Source organism: Gracilinanus agilis, chromosome 1 (genome assembly GCF_016433145.1).
Source record: "Gracilinanus agilis isolate LMUSP501 chromosome 1, AgileGrace, whole genome shotgun sequence".
In the NCBI taxonomy this organism is placed as follows: Eukaryota; Metazoa; Chordata; class Mammalia; order Didelphimorphia; family Didelphidae; genus Gracilinanus; species Gracilinanus agilis.
Genome location: NC_058130.1, coordinates 544,411,698 through 544,432,993, shown reverse-complemented (window position 1 = coordinate 544,432,993; position 21,296 = coordinate 544,411,698). Strand labels below are relative to the sequence as shown.

Genomic DNA, 21,296 nt, shown 5'->3' with positions numbered 1-21,296 from the left:
TGGGGAATGTACCTATCCTTAATTTATACCCTGAATGATATTAATGAAAAGAAGGGCCTTGAACAAAATTATCTTTTTTTTTCAGGACTCCTAGATAGTGTTGACATATTCATGAGAGTTTGTAGAAGAAGAACTTCTGAGAGGGTACTTTGATCTCTCAAATCAAGTGCCTTTTTTTATAATCAACAAAAAACAAATGCAGTAAGATTTTGTATTCTTTGCATTTTTCAATTAGTGGCACATTGCAAACAAAGTGATCTCCTATGGAGTATCTCTTGTAGAATCCTGCTTGTTCCCTTCTAAGTATCTCCATCAAAAATGTCCTCAAAGTATGTTTAACTTTAACAATAAGACTATGTGTACTTTAAACACAGATTTTCCTCTTTGGTCTATTTTATATACTGAAAACATGAGAAAATAAAAAGTGGCTCAGACAATCCAGTTCAGAATAGGTTACTCAACCTTTCATATAGATGAGAAAATAGGCATATAGCTCAGTAATTTTCAACGTCACCTTTTTTGGCAACAATCTACACTTTTAGTATCTTCTTCAGATATCTTGAGAATTGATCTTACAATGGCTTCACAACTGATACCTCCAGCTTGAACCTACCCTGCTCATTTGGTCTAGTTCAGCTGCTTTTCTATCTTTGTTCTCTTCCATATCATTTCTATCTTCTTTATAAGTTCTAGTGGTGACCCCCTGTCCTTGATAGTGAAAGAGTTTATTGCAAAAAAATCTTTGCTGATCTTTTCCATCTTTCCTGTGTTTGTTGTCCTCCTTCAACTTTATCCTTAAATGACTTTGAAACAACTTTGTTTAGTTGGGTTTGAGCTTTCTTTAAACAAATTTTACTCTCTGCTGTTCCTCTTTGTTTTATGATATGATGCTAAAAAAACCTATCTCTTTAATATCCTACAGTGATTTGATATTCTAAACTGGCATTGCCTCTGACCAACAATAAGTCTCTGATTTCCAAGGTCACAAGTTTGATGACTGAAATTATAGGCCCTTTAGTATCTTCAGTTTGGCTACTGATTTATATCGGTAATATGGTTATATCAGATTTATATTTTATCTAGTTTTCCATTTTTTTCTTAAAGATTTCATGATGAATAGGCATGAGGCTTTTGTGTTGTCTACCAGTTTTTGTACTCTCTCATTCTTAACTTCCAGGCTACTCCCAATTCCTAATCTCCAACTTTTTTTACCATCTCTTCTATTCCTACATTTGCACTGAAGGCACTGAGTATCAATATATATGTTTATATAATTGGAAGGAACTTCATGAGTTCTTCCTAAAAGTTCTCAGCTTCTTTACCTTTTACAAAGAATGTTGGTAATTAAGCTGTAATTACTTTCGTGGTGGTCTTTTACCAAATACTTATCATGAGCACTGTAATATGAGAGGACCAAATAGTTCAGAAAATGATTTTTCTTATTACCTTTCATTGTGTGATAAAAATCAATTCCCTTAAGTCCATAGTCTCCCTTATTAAAATGTATAGAATATCAGATGGAAGGGCCTTGGAGATCATCTAGTCCAAACTCTTTATTTTACAGAAGAAACTAAAATATTCTTTCAACTGTGCAATGTTACCTCCCACAACATATGAAATTTAATCCTTCCAGAATGGAATAGAAAGTCACCCACATTATCAATCCAGATAAAAGTGTCACCTTAGTTTGAAATTGCCAGGACATAAATAGTCTGCCATTCTCAGGGTGACGAAGAGTGCTATTTCATTGGCTACTCAAACATCTCTTGGAATCTTGGAATTGTGCTATTGTATGTTTTGCAGAAAGATTTTCTGACATCACTTCTACTCTCAGAAAATTTGCTTACAAAATGTTTTTCAAGTAAATTGTTTACAGTTAATCATCTATAAATGCGACTGTTTCTCTCACATCTAAAAATCAGTTTCTTTGTTTAATTCAGTCATTTGGAAAGTCTTTGCAAAGAACAGCAACATTAACGAATGTCATTTTTTAATTCATTTTAAATTCACTCATTTACTCATGTCTGACTCTGATTGGAGACCCTCTGAATTCTCAAAGGCTATGTTAGCAGGACATGAGTCTTGGAAGGACATGCCAAGCTAAAAACAAAAACAAAAACCAAAACCTTCCAAGACAGGCCTATTTATATATTCCTATCTTCAAAGTGCTAGCCTAATTAAGCTCAGAAAAGAGAGGTTGGTTGGCTACCAAGCATGAATGTCTTCAATGAAATAATTCATGAAGTAACCCTTTTGTTGTCCATTAGTCATTTCAGTCCTGTCTGACTCTTCATGACCCCATTTGGGTTTCTTTGGCAAAGATACTAAAGTGGTTTGCCATTTCCTTCTCCAGTTCATTTTACAGATAAGGAAACTAAGGCAAAAAGGGTTAAGTGACTTTCTAGGGTCACATAGATAGTAAGTGTCTGAAGTCAGATTTGTACTGGAAAAGAGTCTTCCTGACTCCAGGCCCAGCACTCTTCCTACTATGCCAGCTAGTAGCCCTAACCAGCCTTTTCTAAAGCATAAAGGGGTTGCGACTGTATCAGTGGAAGAAGTACTCTTAAAATCTAGAAGGAAGAGTTTAAATTGAATGGTAACTCAATGTAGTTTTAGCTCCTATTTACTTAGTGATTTTTCTGGGTTTCTTTTCCAGTTTATATTTGGGGATATTTAAAAAAATCATGTTGTCTTACCCATGAGTGCATTTTCTACTTCCTCATCTGACTGTCCCATTTTAATAATGAGCATGTGACTAGATGAATGCGTTATACTTCAATGGAATTGTTTGTAAGCCGCATTCCCAGTCTTGGTGGTCCCATTAGCCGGTAGACTAGCTCCCTCCCATTTCCCTCATTAGTTTTCTGCATTCTTTTGCTCATTTAGGTCATTTCCACTTAAGTGATTCATTTTTTCACTCAGGTTTCAGAGCTAAGTCCAAATGTAATTGTCCCAGGACAGTTAACTAGATTGTTGTTGTAATATCCTAGCACTGAGATCTATTTGTCTTCTTTTCTGTATTTTAATGCTATCTTATTCTGAGGAGTTCTCGTTTTTATTACAGAATCACAAAATTTGAAAGTTGGAAGTGACCTAGACAGTCATTTAATCCAATCCATACACGAAAGGAATGCCCACTATAATATATTTAATAAGTGATCATCCAAGTTCTGCCTAAAAACCTCCATGGAGGAAAACTTACTAACCTCTCAAGGTAGTTCATTCTACTTTTGAAGACTTTTTTTTCATTGTTAGAAAATTTTCCTGTATTATCAAGCCCAAGTTTCCCTCCTTGCAACTTCCTCCTAGTTCTGCCCCTCTGAGGTCTAACAAGCAAGTCGAATCTCCCTTCCGCTTGAAAAACCTTCAAATACCTGAAGATAGCGATCATGTTTCCCTCAAGTCTTCTTTTCTCCAGGGTAAAAATCTCTACTTCCCTCAACTGATCTTCACCTGGCATGGACTGAAGGCCCCTCATCACTCCAAGTGCCCTCCCTTGGCCACTCTCCAGCAGTTCAGTGACTTTCTTAAACTGAGGTGCCCAGAACTGGACACAGAACTAGATGTAGACTAATGAGGGGAAAATGTAGTGGGACCATCACTTCTCTTTCCCTCTCTATATGCAACCTAAAATCTCAGCAACTTTTTTGCCTGCCATATCACACTGCTGATTCCCATTGAGCTTACAGTCCTCTGAAACATGCAGATTTTTTTCAGAATAAGTGCTTTCTAACTATGCCTCCCCCATCTTGTACTGATGCACTTACTCTTTTGTTATCCTTGTTGAACTTCATATTATTATTAAACTCAGCCAAGTGTCATAGCCTGTCAAGATTTCTAGACAGTAGCATAAGGAAGTTCAAGTCTATTTAGGATTTCAAGTCAGAAAACTTAACAAAAAATATTTTCTTTATCAATAAAATTAAAAAAAGAAAACTGAACTAAAGTATTAGTACCTACTCTGTACAAGGAACTGTACTAGACATTGGGAATACAGAGACAAATTGATAGCATTTGTTGGATTTGTTTAGATTTAGATATGTAGCATAAAGGATTGAGATTTTATCTTAAAAGCACAGAAAATCTGGATTTGAATCCCAACTCTGACACATACTGATTGTGTGACCTTAAGTAAATCACTTCACTTTTCAGTGCCTCCAGGTAACTGTCTATAGTTGATCTTCATTGGTAGGGGGAAATTTCCTCACCTGAGAGTCCCCTATGCCAACTAATTCTGGTCAGCTCCCTATTCCTGTTATTAACTCTAGATTAAAAACTAACAGCATTTTTTGGAATCACTTAGTTCAGCCCCTTCCTTTTACAGATAGAGAAACTGAGACCCAGAATAGGGAAAGGATTGTCCCATAGTCACATGATAATTTTTTTTTAAATAGAGCCAAAGTTCACACCCAAGTTTTCTAGCTCTGTGTTAATCCGTTATTATGACTGGTATAAAATGGTTTATTTTTAAATTTTTATTTTCGTATTTTGCAGTCAGTCTGCTTACTAATAAGGGAGCATGAGCTCCTAGGAGGGTTAATTTTCAAGGTTTTAGGATGGGAAGTGGACATATGATGCCTTTCAAAATAACCTATGGTTTAAATTAAATGTGAAAAGATGCAATATAGCTTTAGGACTATATCCCTTGATCACACCAATTGTTAATTACATGAAGAGGTTGAAATTTAAAATGGCAGTATCACATTTAACTTACAAACAATATTGTCAAACTTGAGTTGCTAGAAAACAGAGTCTTCTTTAGATGAAAAGATGTTAGAGCAACACGAACACAAAATTGACTGAATGTGATCATTCACATTCATGCTAGGCATGGCCAATTCAAAATGATATAATCATTTTGAGACAGCAGCTGTTGTTTAGATACTCACCTTGAAGAAAGATAATACAAAAGTGAAATACATAAGTCGGTATATAAAATACCCAACTCAAAAATGCAGAGAAGCCAATGAAAATTTTGCACATTTGCTTTCTTAAGCTATGAATTCACATGATCTTATATTTCAATTTTTATTCCAAACCCTCAGGGAATTTAAATTACAAGCTTTGCCTTGTAAACAAATAACTGTAATATGAAGTAGAGTGTGTTAAGTGCAAAGAAAGGTCCTAATAAAATGGATAGATAAGTATCCAAGGGTCACAGGAATTGAGGTGGGGTAATTCTGAAAATTCCCATGGAAAGAATGATTTCTTGAGTAGGATTTTGAAGGAGAAAAGGAATTTTACTTTAATGAAAGGCGGTATTTCAATCAGAAGCAATGACTTAAGTCAAAATTGAGAAGGAAAAAAATAAGTAAAGGATGGTCCAATGATGGCAAAGCAGTTTGCTTAGTAGAAATGGAGAGTCTAAAATGGGATGTGGCAAGATAAGAGAAAGCCATTTAGAAGGTCTTGAAATGTAAGCTAAGGAATTTAGATGATCTCTGATTAGCAATAGGAAGCCACTGTCCATTATTTAACAATCCAGTGATATGATCAAGGTGGTATTTGAAAAGGGGATGATTCTTGCTAGTGTAAGTAGGCTAGATTAAAAGGAAAGAGGCTCAAGGCAAGCTCATTATAACTTAGTTTTTAATATAATTTCCTCTAAATTTCTCTTTCCATTGCAACCTCTCCTACCTTGTTTCCTTCAACTCCAGCTGTCGGTTAGGCTTTGGCCTGCTGGCATTTGTCATGGTTTTAACAGCTCATTGGTCCCTATGGAGTTTGACTCTGAGCTCTTCCAGTGTACCAGAAACTTCAAAAGACTTCAACAGACACGGCCACATTACTATGGTTTTAGGCTTAAACTGAACAAAACTCCCAAGAGCCTTGTGGCTTCCCTTCTCCTCCCAACCCACCCACCCCTAATCCCACATTCCCCAGCATTCCTGCCTCACTTAGAAGTGCTTCCCCTGAGACATAAACAGCCCTCTTTTTGGATTTCTAGAAAAAGTCTAAGGCATATGGGCTTTGTCTTGTTCAAGGCAGTAGTAAGGTGATTTAACCCTTTCTCTTATCAGAAATCATGAAAACTCACCCACTTGCAGGGGAGGGAGGAATTGACTGGCCCTTTTAAAAGTGTCCCCACAAAACATCAGCAGGGACAACACAGTCCATCTAAGACTCTGGCAAAGAATCTGACTTATTATGTCTAGCTTTTGCTACTCTTTTCTTTTCTTTTTTTTTTTTTTTTTAAACCCTTAACTTCTGTGTATTGGCTCTTAGGTTTGCTACTCTTTTCTGAGAAGCCTTGGCTACCAAAATATAACATGTTTTGTTTTCCTTTCCTTTTAATGAGTGTCTCAATTAAGCCATGGGTCTAACATGCCTGTTTTTAACAATTTCTTCTCCCTGAGTGACTTTGCTTGTATTTTCTTTCCCCCTTTGGAGACGAATTCATAAGAAATTCCATTTTAGCTACATATAACTTAAAGAGGTGACTGCTTGCTCACTTTACACTGAGTGTGCTAGAATGTGGCATAGTGGAAAGAGAGTATTATATATGGAGTCAGACTTTCTACATCTGAATACAAATTCCTCTTCTTACTTTTTTTCTTTTTTGGTCACTTTGTCTCTGGGCTTTAGTTACTTCATCTCTAAAACTGGAGATGGAAGTGGACTAGATTCCAGCTCGGAAGTCTATGATTTTCTGTAAAATGTAGCATACCAGACTTTTCTTTGAGCTTTTCCTCAAAATACCTGTTCAATTTAATGTTGTCATTTCAGTCATGTCCAACTCTTTGTGATCCAATTTGGGGTTTTCTCAGCAAAGGTACCGAAGCAGTTTGCCGTTTCCTTCTCTAACCCAGTTTACAGATGAGGAAACTGAGGCAAAGAAGGCTGACTGACTTGGCCAGGGTCATATAGCTAGTAAGTGTCGGAGGCCAGATTTGAACTCAGAAAGATGACTCTTCCTGACTCAAGGTCCAGCACTCTATCCAATGTGCCACCTAGCTGCCCATAGTCTGGTGTATTGTCACAGCCCAAGATACCCAGCAGCCTCTGAGTAACCAGAATGAGGCTGAATTTTTACATACTCTTTCAATCAAGAGACTCAGGGTTTAATCACAATAGGGTATTGTTTGATAGTGCTATATAATGAAATGATTAGAGCTTTAGAAATGTATTATTAAGACAGTGGATGATTCATTCAGTGTCCATGGAATAAAATGAATAGGAACTGAGCCAAAAAGACAACCATTTGGGATATACAAACACATGAGACATCGTGGTCAGGGAGCAGTCAATGGAACAATCTCCCTCCATAATAAGAGCATTTGTGTTTGGTACAAGGCACCAAGAAATTTCTCATGATGAAAATGAAAACCACTTGAAAGAAATAATGGCATTCCTTTGAGATACTATATGCTATGGCAAAGGCAAAAAAAGTCTCACTAAACATATCTTTGAAAAGGACAGCTTCCATGCCTTTTCTGTTTTGTTTTGTTTTTAGTGAATCACTAAGACTAAGTTAGGTTTGGGGCTTTCTACTGTTTCTCCTGGAGATGAAGCTCTCTTTGAAGCCAAAACTCCATCCCCTCTAAGTGAATAGAATTTGAAGCTCAGGATAAAAACCGAGGTGTTTGGTCTCCCATAAAACCTTCTTTTTAATATTTTTTCCTAGTCTGAATATATTTTTAGTAAATAAAGAAGCACTGTCTTGCTTTGTTTATTTTACCCAGAAAGTGATTTTCATTTCCAATCCCTGTCCTGTTCCCATTTTCATGATTTTCCAAATGGTCTAGGAAAATTGGCATAACAAGGGGAATAGATGTCCAAAGCAGGCAATGACATTTGGAAAACTAAATTACTCACTAATAAATAAAAAATAACTTTACTAAATAAATATGTCTTGTCATTTGGTAGATGGCTATTATAAAAAGGGAAAGCTGATACTTAGTGGGATCAAGTCAAATGTTTCTTATATTTCATTTCTGTTCTAGTGGCATTGAGTAACTTCAAGTGTCTGCCTATGACCTTAGTCATTGTACCACTTTGTTGCTTTTGAGGGCATATTAATTGTGAGAGTCAATTTAAATCATCAATTCTGGTCCTAGACCCAGATTTCTCTCCAAGACTTATGGGAAGACACCATCAAACAAGTAGATTAATATCTTTATAAAGAACCACATAAAAAAGAAGTGGCAAATCTCAGATCCAACCTTGTGGTTTACTGGATTCTGAAACCAACCAGCTTTCTGAGGTTTGACTTCAGTAATCTGATCCATGTAATGACCCAGATTAGATGTGCACTTGTGATAATTAAAACAGATCCAGTCACCATCCCTATAGACCAAGCCTTACCAAATTTGCCCACTTTCCTAATGAGGAGGGCATTTGCCAGCATTTATCCACTGTCAGGAAAGAGCCAAATTCCTTTCATTGATAATGACTATAGAAAAAAAAAAGTTAGTAAACAGACTAGTTGAGTTTGGGAAGTTCAGATTTACTTTGTTTTTTGGGGTTTTGTGTTGGTTTTTTTCCCCCCCAAAAAAATATTCTGAATCACTGACTGGAATGAAACCCGGACCACAAGCTTAGGGAGGGATCACAAGCTTAGGGAGGGCTCTTCATGGAGAACTGTTGAAAAAAGGAATTCTCTTCAGTGCTGAAATCTTTGCTCTGTGCATTATCCTTCCAGTAGAGTTTAAGGCAGTCTCGCTAAATGTTTCCTCCCTTTCTTCTTTTCACTTTAGATATGTGTCAAAGAACACATTACAATAGGGTACTAGGAGTTCTGACAGTGGGCCAAATTCTCAATCTTTACGGTTCTCCAGGAAGATGGAGATATTCAAAGAGCTAAATAGGATACCTATAAGCTTGAATTGGTCCCCCAAACTTCACCTTGCACCAGAAACTTGGATTCTGTAAAATGTATAAAACAAGAGCCAAAAAATGAGTTCAGTGGGAAATGTTTCTAAAGGGCCAAGTGTGAGGACAATACACAGGCTTCCATATGCTGTCTGGGCCAGGTTTTTGATAAGCCAAATCTCTCAGGGGCAAAGGGCAAAAATGCTTCACTTCCTGAAGTAGAATCTCTTATCTGCAGCCCTCTGCAGAACAAGCAATCAGGAATCTGCAGATGGGTGTCTTTCTCCTTCCCCCTACCCTCAGGAACCCCCATGTGGAACAAAGTCCCTAGTATCTTGAAAGTAATGCTAAGAAAATAAACACTACAAAGACTGGTAACAGGGGGATGTCTCTCTTGCATGTTTTTGTGGCCATCTTGGTTCGAGGAGAAGGGGGGTGTCCCCCAGATATATGAGCCAGCAGGATCTCTTTGTAGCAAGCATTAGTGTGTTTGGCCAGATGTCCTCCCAGTGGAGGGCAGAGAGAGAAAGAGAAAACAGAATTCTTATTAAAAATAAGTCACGGGGGAAAAAACACAGAGAGAAAGTGTGTCAAGTGGATAGGGCCCAGGAGGTGCCATCTGATATTGATTAAATGCTGATAAAGTCAACAGAGAGAAATGCACATCATGAGGAAGTGACCCTGGCTCTTCGGAATGCAAACTAGTGACAAATGTCTGAGAGCCAGTTTGCATTAATACCATATGTACTTGATACAGTGCTGAGAACCCAAAGCTCAAAGGAACAGCAAAAGAGAGTGGTCTGGCTGAAAGAACACCAGGGCAAGAGTCAGAAGACCTGGGGTTTTTGTCCCAGGATTTAGTTCCAATGATTCTTCCACTAATTAGTTCTACAACATTGATCAAGTCACCTCACCTCTCAATGCCTCAGTTTCCTCTCCTGTAAAAATGAGAGGGTCAACTTATGACCTCTCTAAGGTTGCTTATTACTCTAATAGCTTTTGATTGGTAAACTTGTTCCCCAACAGGTGATTTTTATTTATTATCCTCAGGGACAGTCTTTTGTTGGTTCTGAAATTCTTTCAAATAAAGATAATAGATCAAAGAGGCGAGGAGTAGAAAAAATAATCCACTTGGGTCCTAAAATTCAAACAGAGATTTTTCAAAAGGTCATAAATATGTCTTCCAATCTCTCTCTGAGATCTTCTCCTGAGGACAAGCCTGGATTTTGTGCCTATATTTTACAGTAGAACATGATGGTGATATGTAAAGGAATTAAAGCACATCTCTACAGTCTCCATTAGCCAATTTCAAAAGCATCTTCATTGTGACATTGAGGCTAGGTGATGCCTAATTCCCTTATAAGGAATGCACATTCCTTAAATGGTTGGTTGGTTGTTTTCTGGTAAGTTTAACCATTAAAAAAAAAAAACAGAGACAATGGGTATAGGACTGTCAAGACTATGTACAGTGTAGGTGAATTTGTAGAAGTGAATGAATGATTGTAGACTGTATCAAAAGGAGGTTTGACTTGGGCCTGTGTAATACTTGTTAAAGGGAAGAAAAACAAAAGCAAATGTTCCTTTTTTATGCCATTGGAAGTCCTCAGGACAGCTTGGGGGGAGAGGGGGTTGGGGGCCTCCAACCTTGTCCAATTGTGTTAGTTCATTCATTCATTTAGAAAGTATTTGTTGAGGGCTAATTATATGCAAAGCATCATAGGAAATCGGGCTACATTCTCTCAGGGCTATGTCTTTTATATTTCACTTCAGAGACAGACAGAGACAAAGAGAGAAAGGCAGAGACACCGAAAAAGACAGAGAGAGAATTCTCCAGTACTTTGAGAAACCCAAAGAATATCTCTTCTCTACCACTGGCTTGAATCCCCATTGACTGTGTTCTCCCCCTTTTAGGTGCCCATTGACTAGCTCCCTAGATTCATTTAACCACTTACTATTGGATTCACTTTTACAAAGAAATATTTACTTCAAAGACAGAACAAGGAAAAATATAAAAACATTTCTCCCAATACCTCAAGGGCATAATCCATATATATTATACACACAGCCTGCATACATACCCATACTTCCTCTGTCCCAGGGAAGGGTAGGGTTTTTAGGCCTGCAGTTCAGCTCAGTTTTTATATAGTAATAGTTCCACCAAATTCAGGCTCCTGGGCCCTGGACAGTTGCTCTTCAGTCTTTTACATCTGGACTACCTGCAACATCTGGCCTAGATTCCTGGACTCCATGAATCAAGTTTCCAGGTCAGAGAGTCCATTCCCTTCACTTAAAACAGAAAAGGACAAAGGAAAGGGTTAAAATCCTAAGCCTATTTCTCAGGGAATTAGAGGAAGGAGGTGGCCTTCAAGCCTTCACATCTTACTTACTACAAACATAGTGCCACCTGATCATAGTCCTTCATCCTCTGAGAAGTATGCAGAAAAACCCCAACTATGCTCAGGCAGTTTTAAAGATACAAATAGTCACCCAATGGGGAAAAAATGCAGATCTCAGCTATGTGGTAGGCCAATAAAGAATATCTATGCATGCCAAAGTCCTCTGTCCCCTCAAGAATCAGGTTTTCCCCATAAGAGTGATTCCAACTTAGGTAGTTGAAGAATGTGCCAAACCCCCATTACAAATGTGAAAGCTTAAAATCCAAGCGGAAAAAGAATAAATATGCATGAATTAAGTAGCTGTTAAAAGAAGCCCATGATTAAATGCCAAAAGAAAAGTCTCAGCCAGACCATAAAAAAGACAGAGAAGATCCATGTCAATCAGAATAGTCAGAAAAAGTATCACGAAACACTTAAAGTTTTGGTTCTCGAATGAAGGGTATATAAAGATCAGGCTATTCTAAGTATAAAGAACAATCTGAACAAGTTCAGAGTCCAAGAATGTTTGACTTATTCAAGCAGTAGTGAGACGATTGGTTTGACCTGAGTAAAGGATTCCTCTGCAAGAAGAGCCGAGAATTGGATGGAAAAGGTTGGGCCACATTATAGAAAGACTCTGACTTGCTGTGCCAAGGAAAATTCCCTTTATACTGTAGTTTACATGGATATTTTGAATATTTTTTTTATTTTGAATATTTTTAAGTGAAACCATGATATGACAAAATTACTACTTAAGGAAATTCATTCTAATATAGTATATCGATGGATTGCAGCAGAAAAATCAGAAAACTAGTTAGAAGGTTATAGTTATCCAGGAATGAAGTGATGAAGATTTTAGGGTTTTGTCAGTAGGAATGGAGACAAGAATTGTGAATTAACAAATCTTAATGATTACTTGCATTGATCATTAATTAATGCAGGGGCAGGGGCGTGTTGGTGGGGAGGCATGTAGGAGATAGAATTCAAGGGAAAGGAAGGATCAAAGATGACTCACAAGTGAACTTCTTGAGTAACTGATTAAAAGTGTGGTAGTGCCATTGAAGAATGAGAAACTAGCTGATTTGGCAGGGAATCGAATAAATTCAGGTTTGAATATGTTGGATTTGAGTTGACATCAGGATATCCAACTGATAATATTGAGTATGCAATTAGAAATAGACTAGATTTAGATAAGAGTGGAACTAGAGATTGAAAGTTACATGCATAGGAATAATAATTTTAGTGAGTGATAAGACAGTATCATTTAACAAAGAAACTCTCAGATCTTTTTCCTCTCAGTGAGCTGCTTCTCTTCCCCTGGCCCCTAAATATGTTTGTTTCCAGAATTCCTTTTTTGAGAGCATCTCATCCTTGACCTTACAAAAACTTAGGCAACAGGATTCTAGCTATCCTTTCCATGAACTCTGAAATCCATCCCCTCCATCCTTTTCTCTATACTCTCTCTTCTTGGCAACTACCTCCATTTCAATGGCTTCGGTTATCACTTCTATACAGTTGACTCCTATGTAGTATCTCTAGCCTCTGAGTTCCACTCTTGCATTTCCAGCTAGATATCATCAACTGGGTGTCCTGCCAACATCTCAAACTTAATATGTCCAAAACTGACCTCATTTCCCTTTGAAAACTATCATCATTCCTCCTCATTTCTCTATTTTTCCCATTGTCACCACCATTCTTAGAATCACTTGAGCTAAAAAACCTTTGAGCCATCTTTAACTCATTTCTCTCCCTTCCCACCTTTAATCAATTACCAAGCAAATGTTTTCCTCTCCCAAAAAGAAAAAAAAACTGGGGAAGGGGTGGAAAGGAACATTGGTGTGCATGGAACATAGTTCATGCTTCTCCTTGCAGTCAATCAAATGGATTATTCCTTGCAAAATGAACAATCAAGGAATTGGTCAGCAACTATCTGATCCAAATTGTTACTCAGCGAAATCAACACATTGAATCCATTCTACTTTTGCCTACAGTCCAGAGGCATGTAACACAAGGAGGCATAGGTGTGCCCAAGAAGTTAAATTTCAGTCATATTAACATTCTGTTTTTCTCATCATTGTACAATAAACAGGGCTGAAGATGCTTTTCTATCAAAGAATGTTGCTATGTATAAAATATCAAGTTGAAGAAGAATAACTTTAGCTGTGACTTAATCCACAACATTTATCTATCAAGAATTATTGAGGGGGCAGCTGGGTAGCTCAGTGGATTGAGAGCCAGGCCTAGAGACAGGAGGTCCTAGGTTCAAATCCGGCCTCAGACACTTCCCAACTGTGTGACCCTGGGCAAGTCACTTGACCCCCATTGCCTACCCTTACCACTCTTCCACCTATAAGTCAATACACAGAAGTTAAGGGTTTAAAATAAAAATTTTTTTTTAAATTTAAAAAAAAAAAGAATTATTAAGCATAGTCACAATAGATCAGTTCTTTACATACTGTTGCTCCCAAGAGACACTATTAGTAAGAAGCACAAAGGAAAATAGGTCAAGAAAACAAATATATTCTTGATCAACATATTCTTTATAACATGATTTTCACATTAAAATATCTAATGTCTGTCTTCTGTGTTTCTCATCAGTTGGATGGAAATTTCCTCTTTTATGGTTTACTTTCTGTAGGGACTTATAGAAATGACAACCGGTTACTACTCAGACAAGTATGTTTTTTAACAGGTTGAAACTACTATACCCTAAAACATTATTTCCTCTCACTAAGAAAGCAAAATCACAAAACCACACCATAATTTATGGGACCAGTATTCCATTTCTTGCATATCTTCACAGTCCAAACAAATGGCCAGTTAAACATTCTGGTTTTTAAATAATCTCTGTTTCTTAGTGAGAAGCAGCATGAAAGGATCAGCCTTAGAATCAGGAAAACCTGGGTTCAAAACCTGCCTCTGACATATACTGTGTGATCCTTAGGAAAGCTATTTAACCTCTTGGTTCCTCAGTGAGCCTCTAACCCATATCTCAGATTCACTGCTGATTGGTAGAGGGAGTTTACTTACCAGAAGTTCCTTAAACCAGTAAAATCATATCTGGAATTTTTTTTTCTATTTTAACTGAGATTCCATTACAACAAATTCCATGGGTCTATCTAGACCAGTGGTTCCCAAACTTTTTTGGCCTACTGCCCCCTTTCCAGAAAAAATATTACTTAGCCCCCCAGAAATTAATTTTTTTAAATTTTAATAGCAATTAATAGGAAAGATAAATGCACCTGTGGCCATCACCGCGCCCATGGATTGCTGCAGCACCCACCAGGGGGCAATAGTGCCCACTTTGGGAATCACTGATCTAGACTCTTAGGGGCAGCTAGGTAGCACAGTGGATAGAGTGCCAGGCATAGAGTCAGGAAGACTCATCTTACTGAGTTCAGATCTGACTCTAGGCACCTGCTTAGCTGTATGACCCTGAGCAAGTCACTTAACCCCATTGGTCTCATTTTTTTCATCTATAAAATAAGCCAGACAAAGAGATGGCGAACCATTCCAGTATCTTAGCCCAATGTGGTCATAAAGATTTAGACACAACTGAAATGACTCAACAACAACAACAATAAATTCTAGGCTCTTCCATTGTGTTAAAATTTTTCTTTTGTCATGTTACTAAAAAGCAATTGGACCAGGGCTTTGAAATACCTTTGTTATAGAGATTTTCACCGAAATATTATTATTGTGATGAGACTTTGTTCCATGCAGTGAAACAAATCCATGACCCCAGAATATAGTCATTATTGCATATGGATAGTTTCTCCAAGAGCTTTGTATTGCTAACATGATACGCAAGGAACATATCCATTTTAAAATACTATTTTAGTATAGAAGCACAAATGTAATATCTTTGTATAGATACATATGTATATGTATACACACACATATATAGCATATGTGTATGAGATCCTCTTAATCAATCTGTTTAAATACATACTCGAGTATGAACTTTGAAATAACCCTTCTGGGCACAGTTCTTAAAATATATTCTTCTCTTGCAGGTATTCAAGAAGGAACACAATGTACGAAATGTAAAAATAACTGGGCACTGAAGTTTTCTATCATATTATTATATATTCTGTGTGCCTTGCTAACGATCACAGTAGCCATCCTGGGATACAAAGGTATGTAGAATATGAATTTTCCCTTCCAACAGCAAGTTCTATAACTATGGAATAAAAAGGAATTTATCCACAAGTATAAAAACTAAGTGTCTTACTTGTATGGAACTTAGTGACATAACTTTGGACCCTGCACCTTTGTTACTTTAGGTCAGTTATAATGCCTAAGGGAGAAAGACATCCCTAGCCTCATTTCAGCGATTCTCCCCCACCTAGGAGAGGATTTTTGTTTTCCAGGTCTTTTGGGTTGTATAATTTTCCTTTTCTGCTAAGTGAATTATCATTTCCAGCTACACTTTCTTCCTCTGCCTTTTCCTGTCCTATCTTAGTGGTCATATGAAAACCTTGGAGGCAGCACACAGTAAAGCCGTAGTGATGATGGCCAAATAAAATAAAAAATCTCCATGGCTACTAGTTCCTTCAGCCAGTGTCCACACAGCCTTCCACCCCTTTCTCCTTACTAGATTTACTGTGGTCACAGTTGGTTTTGGCTAGTTTGATGATTATATCTATAACACAATATAAATGCTTCCTGGAAAAAGTTGAAAGATAATATAGGTGAAAATGAGAGCTGCAATTCAGTTAACTTTCCTGAATTAAAAGGAAAATAAGTTTCTTTTGGGTTTTTGCCCCCCAATCATCTGATCTCCCTTTTATTTTGTACTTCATAGAATTAATCTGATTGAGTAAAATTTTCTTCTCTAGTTTGAGCATTTTTTCCCCTTTCTGTGACTAAAAGCAAAAGTATCATAATTCAAAGTCACCAGTGGAAAACAACAAAGAATTATGGAACTCTTCTGAGACATCCATGTTAGACAGGCTCATTTCTCTGATTTCAACACACAAACATGGACAGAGTCTAATAACCTTAACTCAACAGCCAGCTTCAGCTGCCTTCCCTCAGACTGACAGATTGTGCAACTCACATAAGAAAAGGAAAATTCAAAGACTTGCCACCTCTCTGCTCCCTTCACTATGCCCATATTGCAGCTGCTTTGGGAGTGGAGGGTTGGGATACGACAGTTTTCCTAACTATGCAAGTGTCTTAGACATTTCTTCACACCTTTCACGTTCTTCAGAGCCCTATAGTATAGGAGCAGCTAGGTAGAATAGAGTGCCAGACTTGGAGTAGGGATGACCTAAGTTCAGATTTGGCCTCAGACACTTTCTACCTGCGTGACCCTGGGCAAGTCACTTCACTCAGATTGCCTAGCCCTTGTTGCCCTTCTGTCTTAAAACTGATACTACTGTAGGCAGTAAGGGTTTAAAGCAGTGATTCCCAAAGTGGGCACCACTGCCCCCTGGTGGGTGCTGCAGCAATCCAGGGAGGCAGTGATGGCCACAGGTGCATTTGGAATTTCGAATGTTTTAACTTTTTTTGTATTACATTCTATTCTGAGTTCAATAAATAGTTTCATAATTTCAAAGTTCAATGTTTCTAATTTATACCTTTCTTTACTATACTTTATGAAAAAGGTAGAAATATTAATACATATCTCTTTCCTATTAATTGCTATTAAAATTTTTTAAGGGGGCAGCTGGGTAGCTCAGTGGATTGAGAGTCAGGCCTAGAGACAGGAGGTCCTAGGTTCAAATCTGGCCTCAGACACTTCCCAGCTGTGTGACCCTGGGCAAGTCACTTGACCCCCATTGCCCACCCTTACCAATCTTCCACCTATGAGACAATACTCAGAAGTTAAGGGTTTAAAACAAAAACAAAAAACAAAAAAAATTTTTTAATTAATTTCCAGGGGGGGCTAAGTAATATTTTTTTCTGGAAAGGGGGCGGTAGGCCAAAAAAGTTTGGGAACCACTGGTTTAAAAACAAACTGTGTTATACAACACCTATCACATGCATGGCTAGGTATTTTACTGAAGTATTCTTCAGTCTCTCCTCTAATGCCAGGTATACTCAGAATAAAGCATAAAGTGGAGTTTCCCATTTATTCTCTGATGAATTGAGACAGTGAAGAATTGGGAAAATTACTAGATCTTTTATTCCCTTTCAGTTGTGATAATCTGACCTAAGTAAAGGATACCTATATTTTATAAACAAGATGCAATAAATAAAAGTGATTCGTATTCAAGATGTGTGTGGAGATATACACATATATATTATATATATGCATATATATTCTCTTACATATAGGTATATATTAGATAGATAGATTGATTGATTGATTGATTGGAGAACTGTAGTTACCTGAAAGCAGTTCCTCTCTAAAAAAAAAAGAAACTACTAAAAAAGGAAAAGTTTTATTTTGTTGTGAATGATTCAGCTTAGCAGATTTTGACAAATTACTCAGCTTTCCATTTCTTTCAGTTTGTATAAACATGATTAGTGGTGGCAGAAGCAGTGAACAAAAAATCAAGCAGTCACAATTAAGTTTTTTCGAGTCTCTCTAGGGGGCTCCTATAGAGAAGGATATTAAGCCCTTGGAGTTGAACATTTGTTAAAGAAAGACAAGGCACAGCCCTTTCCTTTGAAGAGCTTACCTTTAACGTTTGGCCAGTTTTTAGTTTTCCTAGGAAATGATTCCAAGGCACAAGAAAAATTCCAAAAGCAAGACTCTCTGGGACTTTTAGATGTTATTCCCTCCATTTTTATGACCTTAGAAAGGAAGAAGAATGAACAAAAAGACCACCTGGACTCTTTCTTGGATCTTTACTGCAAGCATCCCCTCGCTCTCCAGATCACTAAATATAAATGTTTGGTCTCATATAGTTCTCCTGTTCCCTTTATTTTTTTTTTAAGCATTATGCTCAAAAGTACAACTTTCTTGAATAATTCTTGCCTACTTCCTTTCTTTTCAGTTCAGCTGTTTACAAAAAACTGCATATCCCGTGGCTGTGCTATGGTCTTTCTCACTGGGGAGACAGTTTCAGTGACCAGATTACATAGGCAGAACCTTAAGCCAAATACCTCAAAGACTTATTTTGATGTCACGTGTTTGTTCTGAATGTACTGGATCTTGAGTCTTGGGGAAATATTCCAAAGGAACTTTTGAAATTCCACCTCCTGACCTCCCCCATTCACCTCCACCCATTCTCCCTTTTGTTTCTTCCCTTTCAACAGACCCAAAATTGACCTTTTCAAAAAAAAATACTGTTATTGCAGCAAAAGGTTTATGTGAACAGCAGGGATTCTTCTAAACTCTTCACTTACGATGTCCTCAATATGCCCATGATTTATAGATCACAAAGCTGCTTTGAAAACTTCATTTATTGCAGATTCTTTGGATACTCGAGGGGAAGAACAAAAACCACTAATTCATAAAGTCTTGTGCACTGTTGTTACCTTTCACCAAAAGCGTTTTACCTGTATATATACTCTCCCCTAGCCTTTGTAGCTCAGCAAAGCACAGGGGTAAAGTAGATAAAATAAACTATCTATAATTTTAACTTGCCATTCAGTCCACTCTAGCAAACATATATTAGGCACTTACTGTGTTCAAGGTACTAGGTAAGGTACTAAGGGAGATATGAAGACAGAAACAGCCCCTGACTTCAAAGGAGGTCCTTGGATTTTTAATGCAAGGATCTCCTCAATTTCCAGGTCTCCGAATATGAATGTTTAGTTTCATACAGTTCTCTTGTTTTTAGATATTGTGTTCAAATGTACAAGTTTCTTGAATAGATAAACTAACACAAAGTATAATTTGAGAAAGGAGGAAGCATTAGCAAGTGGATGAGAGGGGAGTCAGTAAAGATTTCAAAGCAGAGGTGACTTTTTATAAAATTTAGAATAGTTTTCCATGGTTACATGATTCATGATTCTTCCCTTTTCTTTCCCTCTCCCAAAACTGATAAGCAGTTCCACTGGGTTATACATGTGTCATTGTTCAAAACCTATTTCCATGTTATTCATATTTACAGTAGAGCGATTCTTTAATATCAAAACCCTAATTATATCCCCCTTGAACTACATGATCAATCATATATCTTTCTTCTCTGTTTCTGCTCCCACAGTTCTTTCTCTGGATGTGGATAGCATTCTTTCTCATAAGTTCCTCTGGATTGTCCTAGGTCATTGCATTGCTGCTAGTAGAAAAGTCTACTACATTCAATTGTGCCATAGTGTATCAATCGCAGAGGTGACTTCTGAATTGAACCTTGTCAAAAGATAAAGATTCTAAAAGGCAGATATGAATTATTACTCATTCAAAGCACATTGGCACATAGCTGAAGTATCCCTGAATATTTTGAATTATTAAACAAGAAAACCAATAGAAGAATTTTTCAAGGAAAAAGGAGAATTAATGAATTTCAGTTGGAAGAGACCTAAGGGGACATTTACTATATGAAAAAGAATCCCTTCTATGGTCATACTAAATAAAAAGTTATTGAGTCTTAAAGATTTCCAAGGAATAGAAACTTATCTACCTCCCACTCCACATTTGGACAGTTCCAATTGTTAGGAAGCTTTTCTTCACATCAAGACTAAATTTGCTTTTTTTTTTTTTTTTTTGCTTCTTCCATTCATTACTCCTAATAATATTAATAAAAAGAAACTAGCACTAAGGTTTGCTAAGTACTTTACAAATATTATTCAATTTTATCCTCACAACATCAAAGGGAATTAATGCTATTACGTATGTTGTGCATAAATAGGAGGCAGATTAGTAATAAGAAAAGGCTGCTAAGTTTAAGCTGAGTCTGCCAAGCTGGGTCTGGATCCTCAAATAATATATGGATCTGGGCTAGTGAGTGATGTGTTTGCCTACGTGGTTACCCAATGTGCTAGTAACCCCAGGACTTGAGAAGTTCAGCTTAGCCAAGCCTCTGTCTCTACAACAGTGCCCCAGCCAAGAATCTGATGGGAGATATATGTGTTTAACAACTCCTCTAGCCCCTGGCTTGGGCTTGGATTCCATGGTAAAGGGTTGGTTTGGGCTGTTGTAGGTGTGCTCAATGGATAAACTGTTCTGACCATGTTTTGATAAGTCCCTTCCCCTAATTAGCTGTAGATGTTCACCAATTAGGAAAGGAACACCAATCTTCTTTGGATTGAACTGCAACAGGATTTATTTGCTTATCTAATGGGTTAGGAACAAGGAAATAAGGACAGAGGTTTGGGGAATGCTAAACTAATCTAAATGAATAAGGTGATCTAAATTAAATGGATGATGAGTTTGACAATAGGCTGGAGCTTTCCTTCTCCCTCTCTCAATCCCTGGCTTGACTCAGCCGTGGTACAAGCCAAAGGATAAGGAAGGCTAATGGTGTTCTTCTTATTAACTATGGTATTGTTCTCTCTCAGCTCTATTAATAGCAGGTAGAATGGCTTCCTATGGCACTCAGGTATAGATGCTGGATTGCAGGTCTAAGGCCTACCCTCCCTTCAGCCATCCTTCTCCCAGGATTCTCAAATCTGAGACCAGGTGTGCTGTTGTCCAAGGGTATTTATAGGGGTGCTTCCAACTGTCTTTTGGCCCTGGCTCACGCCACCTGGGCACATTCCAAAGTCTTTAACCAACACTACTGTCACTCAAGATGTCCTCCATTTTGTCCCAGAAGTTCCTTATTACACACACAAATAATTTTGCTATTTTTTCTCCCTTTTGCAGAAATGGAAACTGAGGCAATCAGAGATTAAACAACTTACCAGGATCACAAAACCAGTATATATATATATATATATATATATATATATATATATATATATATATATATATATGAACAGATTTGAACTCAGGTCTCCCTGACTCCAGATCTAGTACTTTGATTTGTCCTTCTGCTTAATTTTGAAGAGAGGTATTCTAATTCCTCTGAGCCTTTTCTTCTCTAATCTAGAAATACCCTATTCCTTGAGTGGCATGGACTCAATACTCTTCACTATTTAGAGATTCTCCAACTTTTCAATACTCTTCTTAAAATGGAGCCCCAAAAGAATACAATATTCCAAATGTGGCCTCATCTGAACACAATATAGTGAGACTATCATGTCCTTATTCCTGGAATCTTTGATTCTCTT

At 37.4% G+C, this 21,296-nt stretch overlaps 1 protein-coding gene across 1 annotated transcript in view; it reads left to right on the top strand.

The window, feature by feature from the left end:
• Positions 1-21,296, top strand: part of COLEC12 (collectin subfamily member 12) — a 126,653-nt gene that overhangs the window by 62,417 nt on the left and 42,940 nt on the right. The window contains exon 3 of the mRNA XM_044683030.1: positions 15,203-15,325. Coding sequence (XP_044538965.1) covers positions 15,203-15,325 — 123 coding nt within the window. The remainder of the gene's footprint in view (positions 1-15,202; positions 15,326-21,296) is intronic.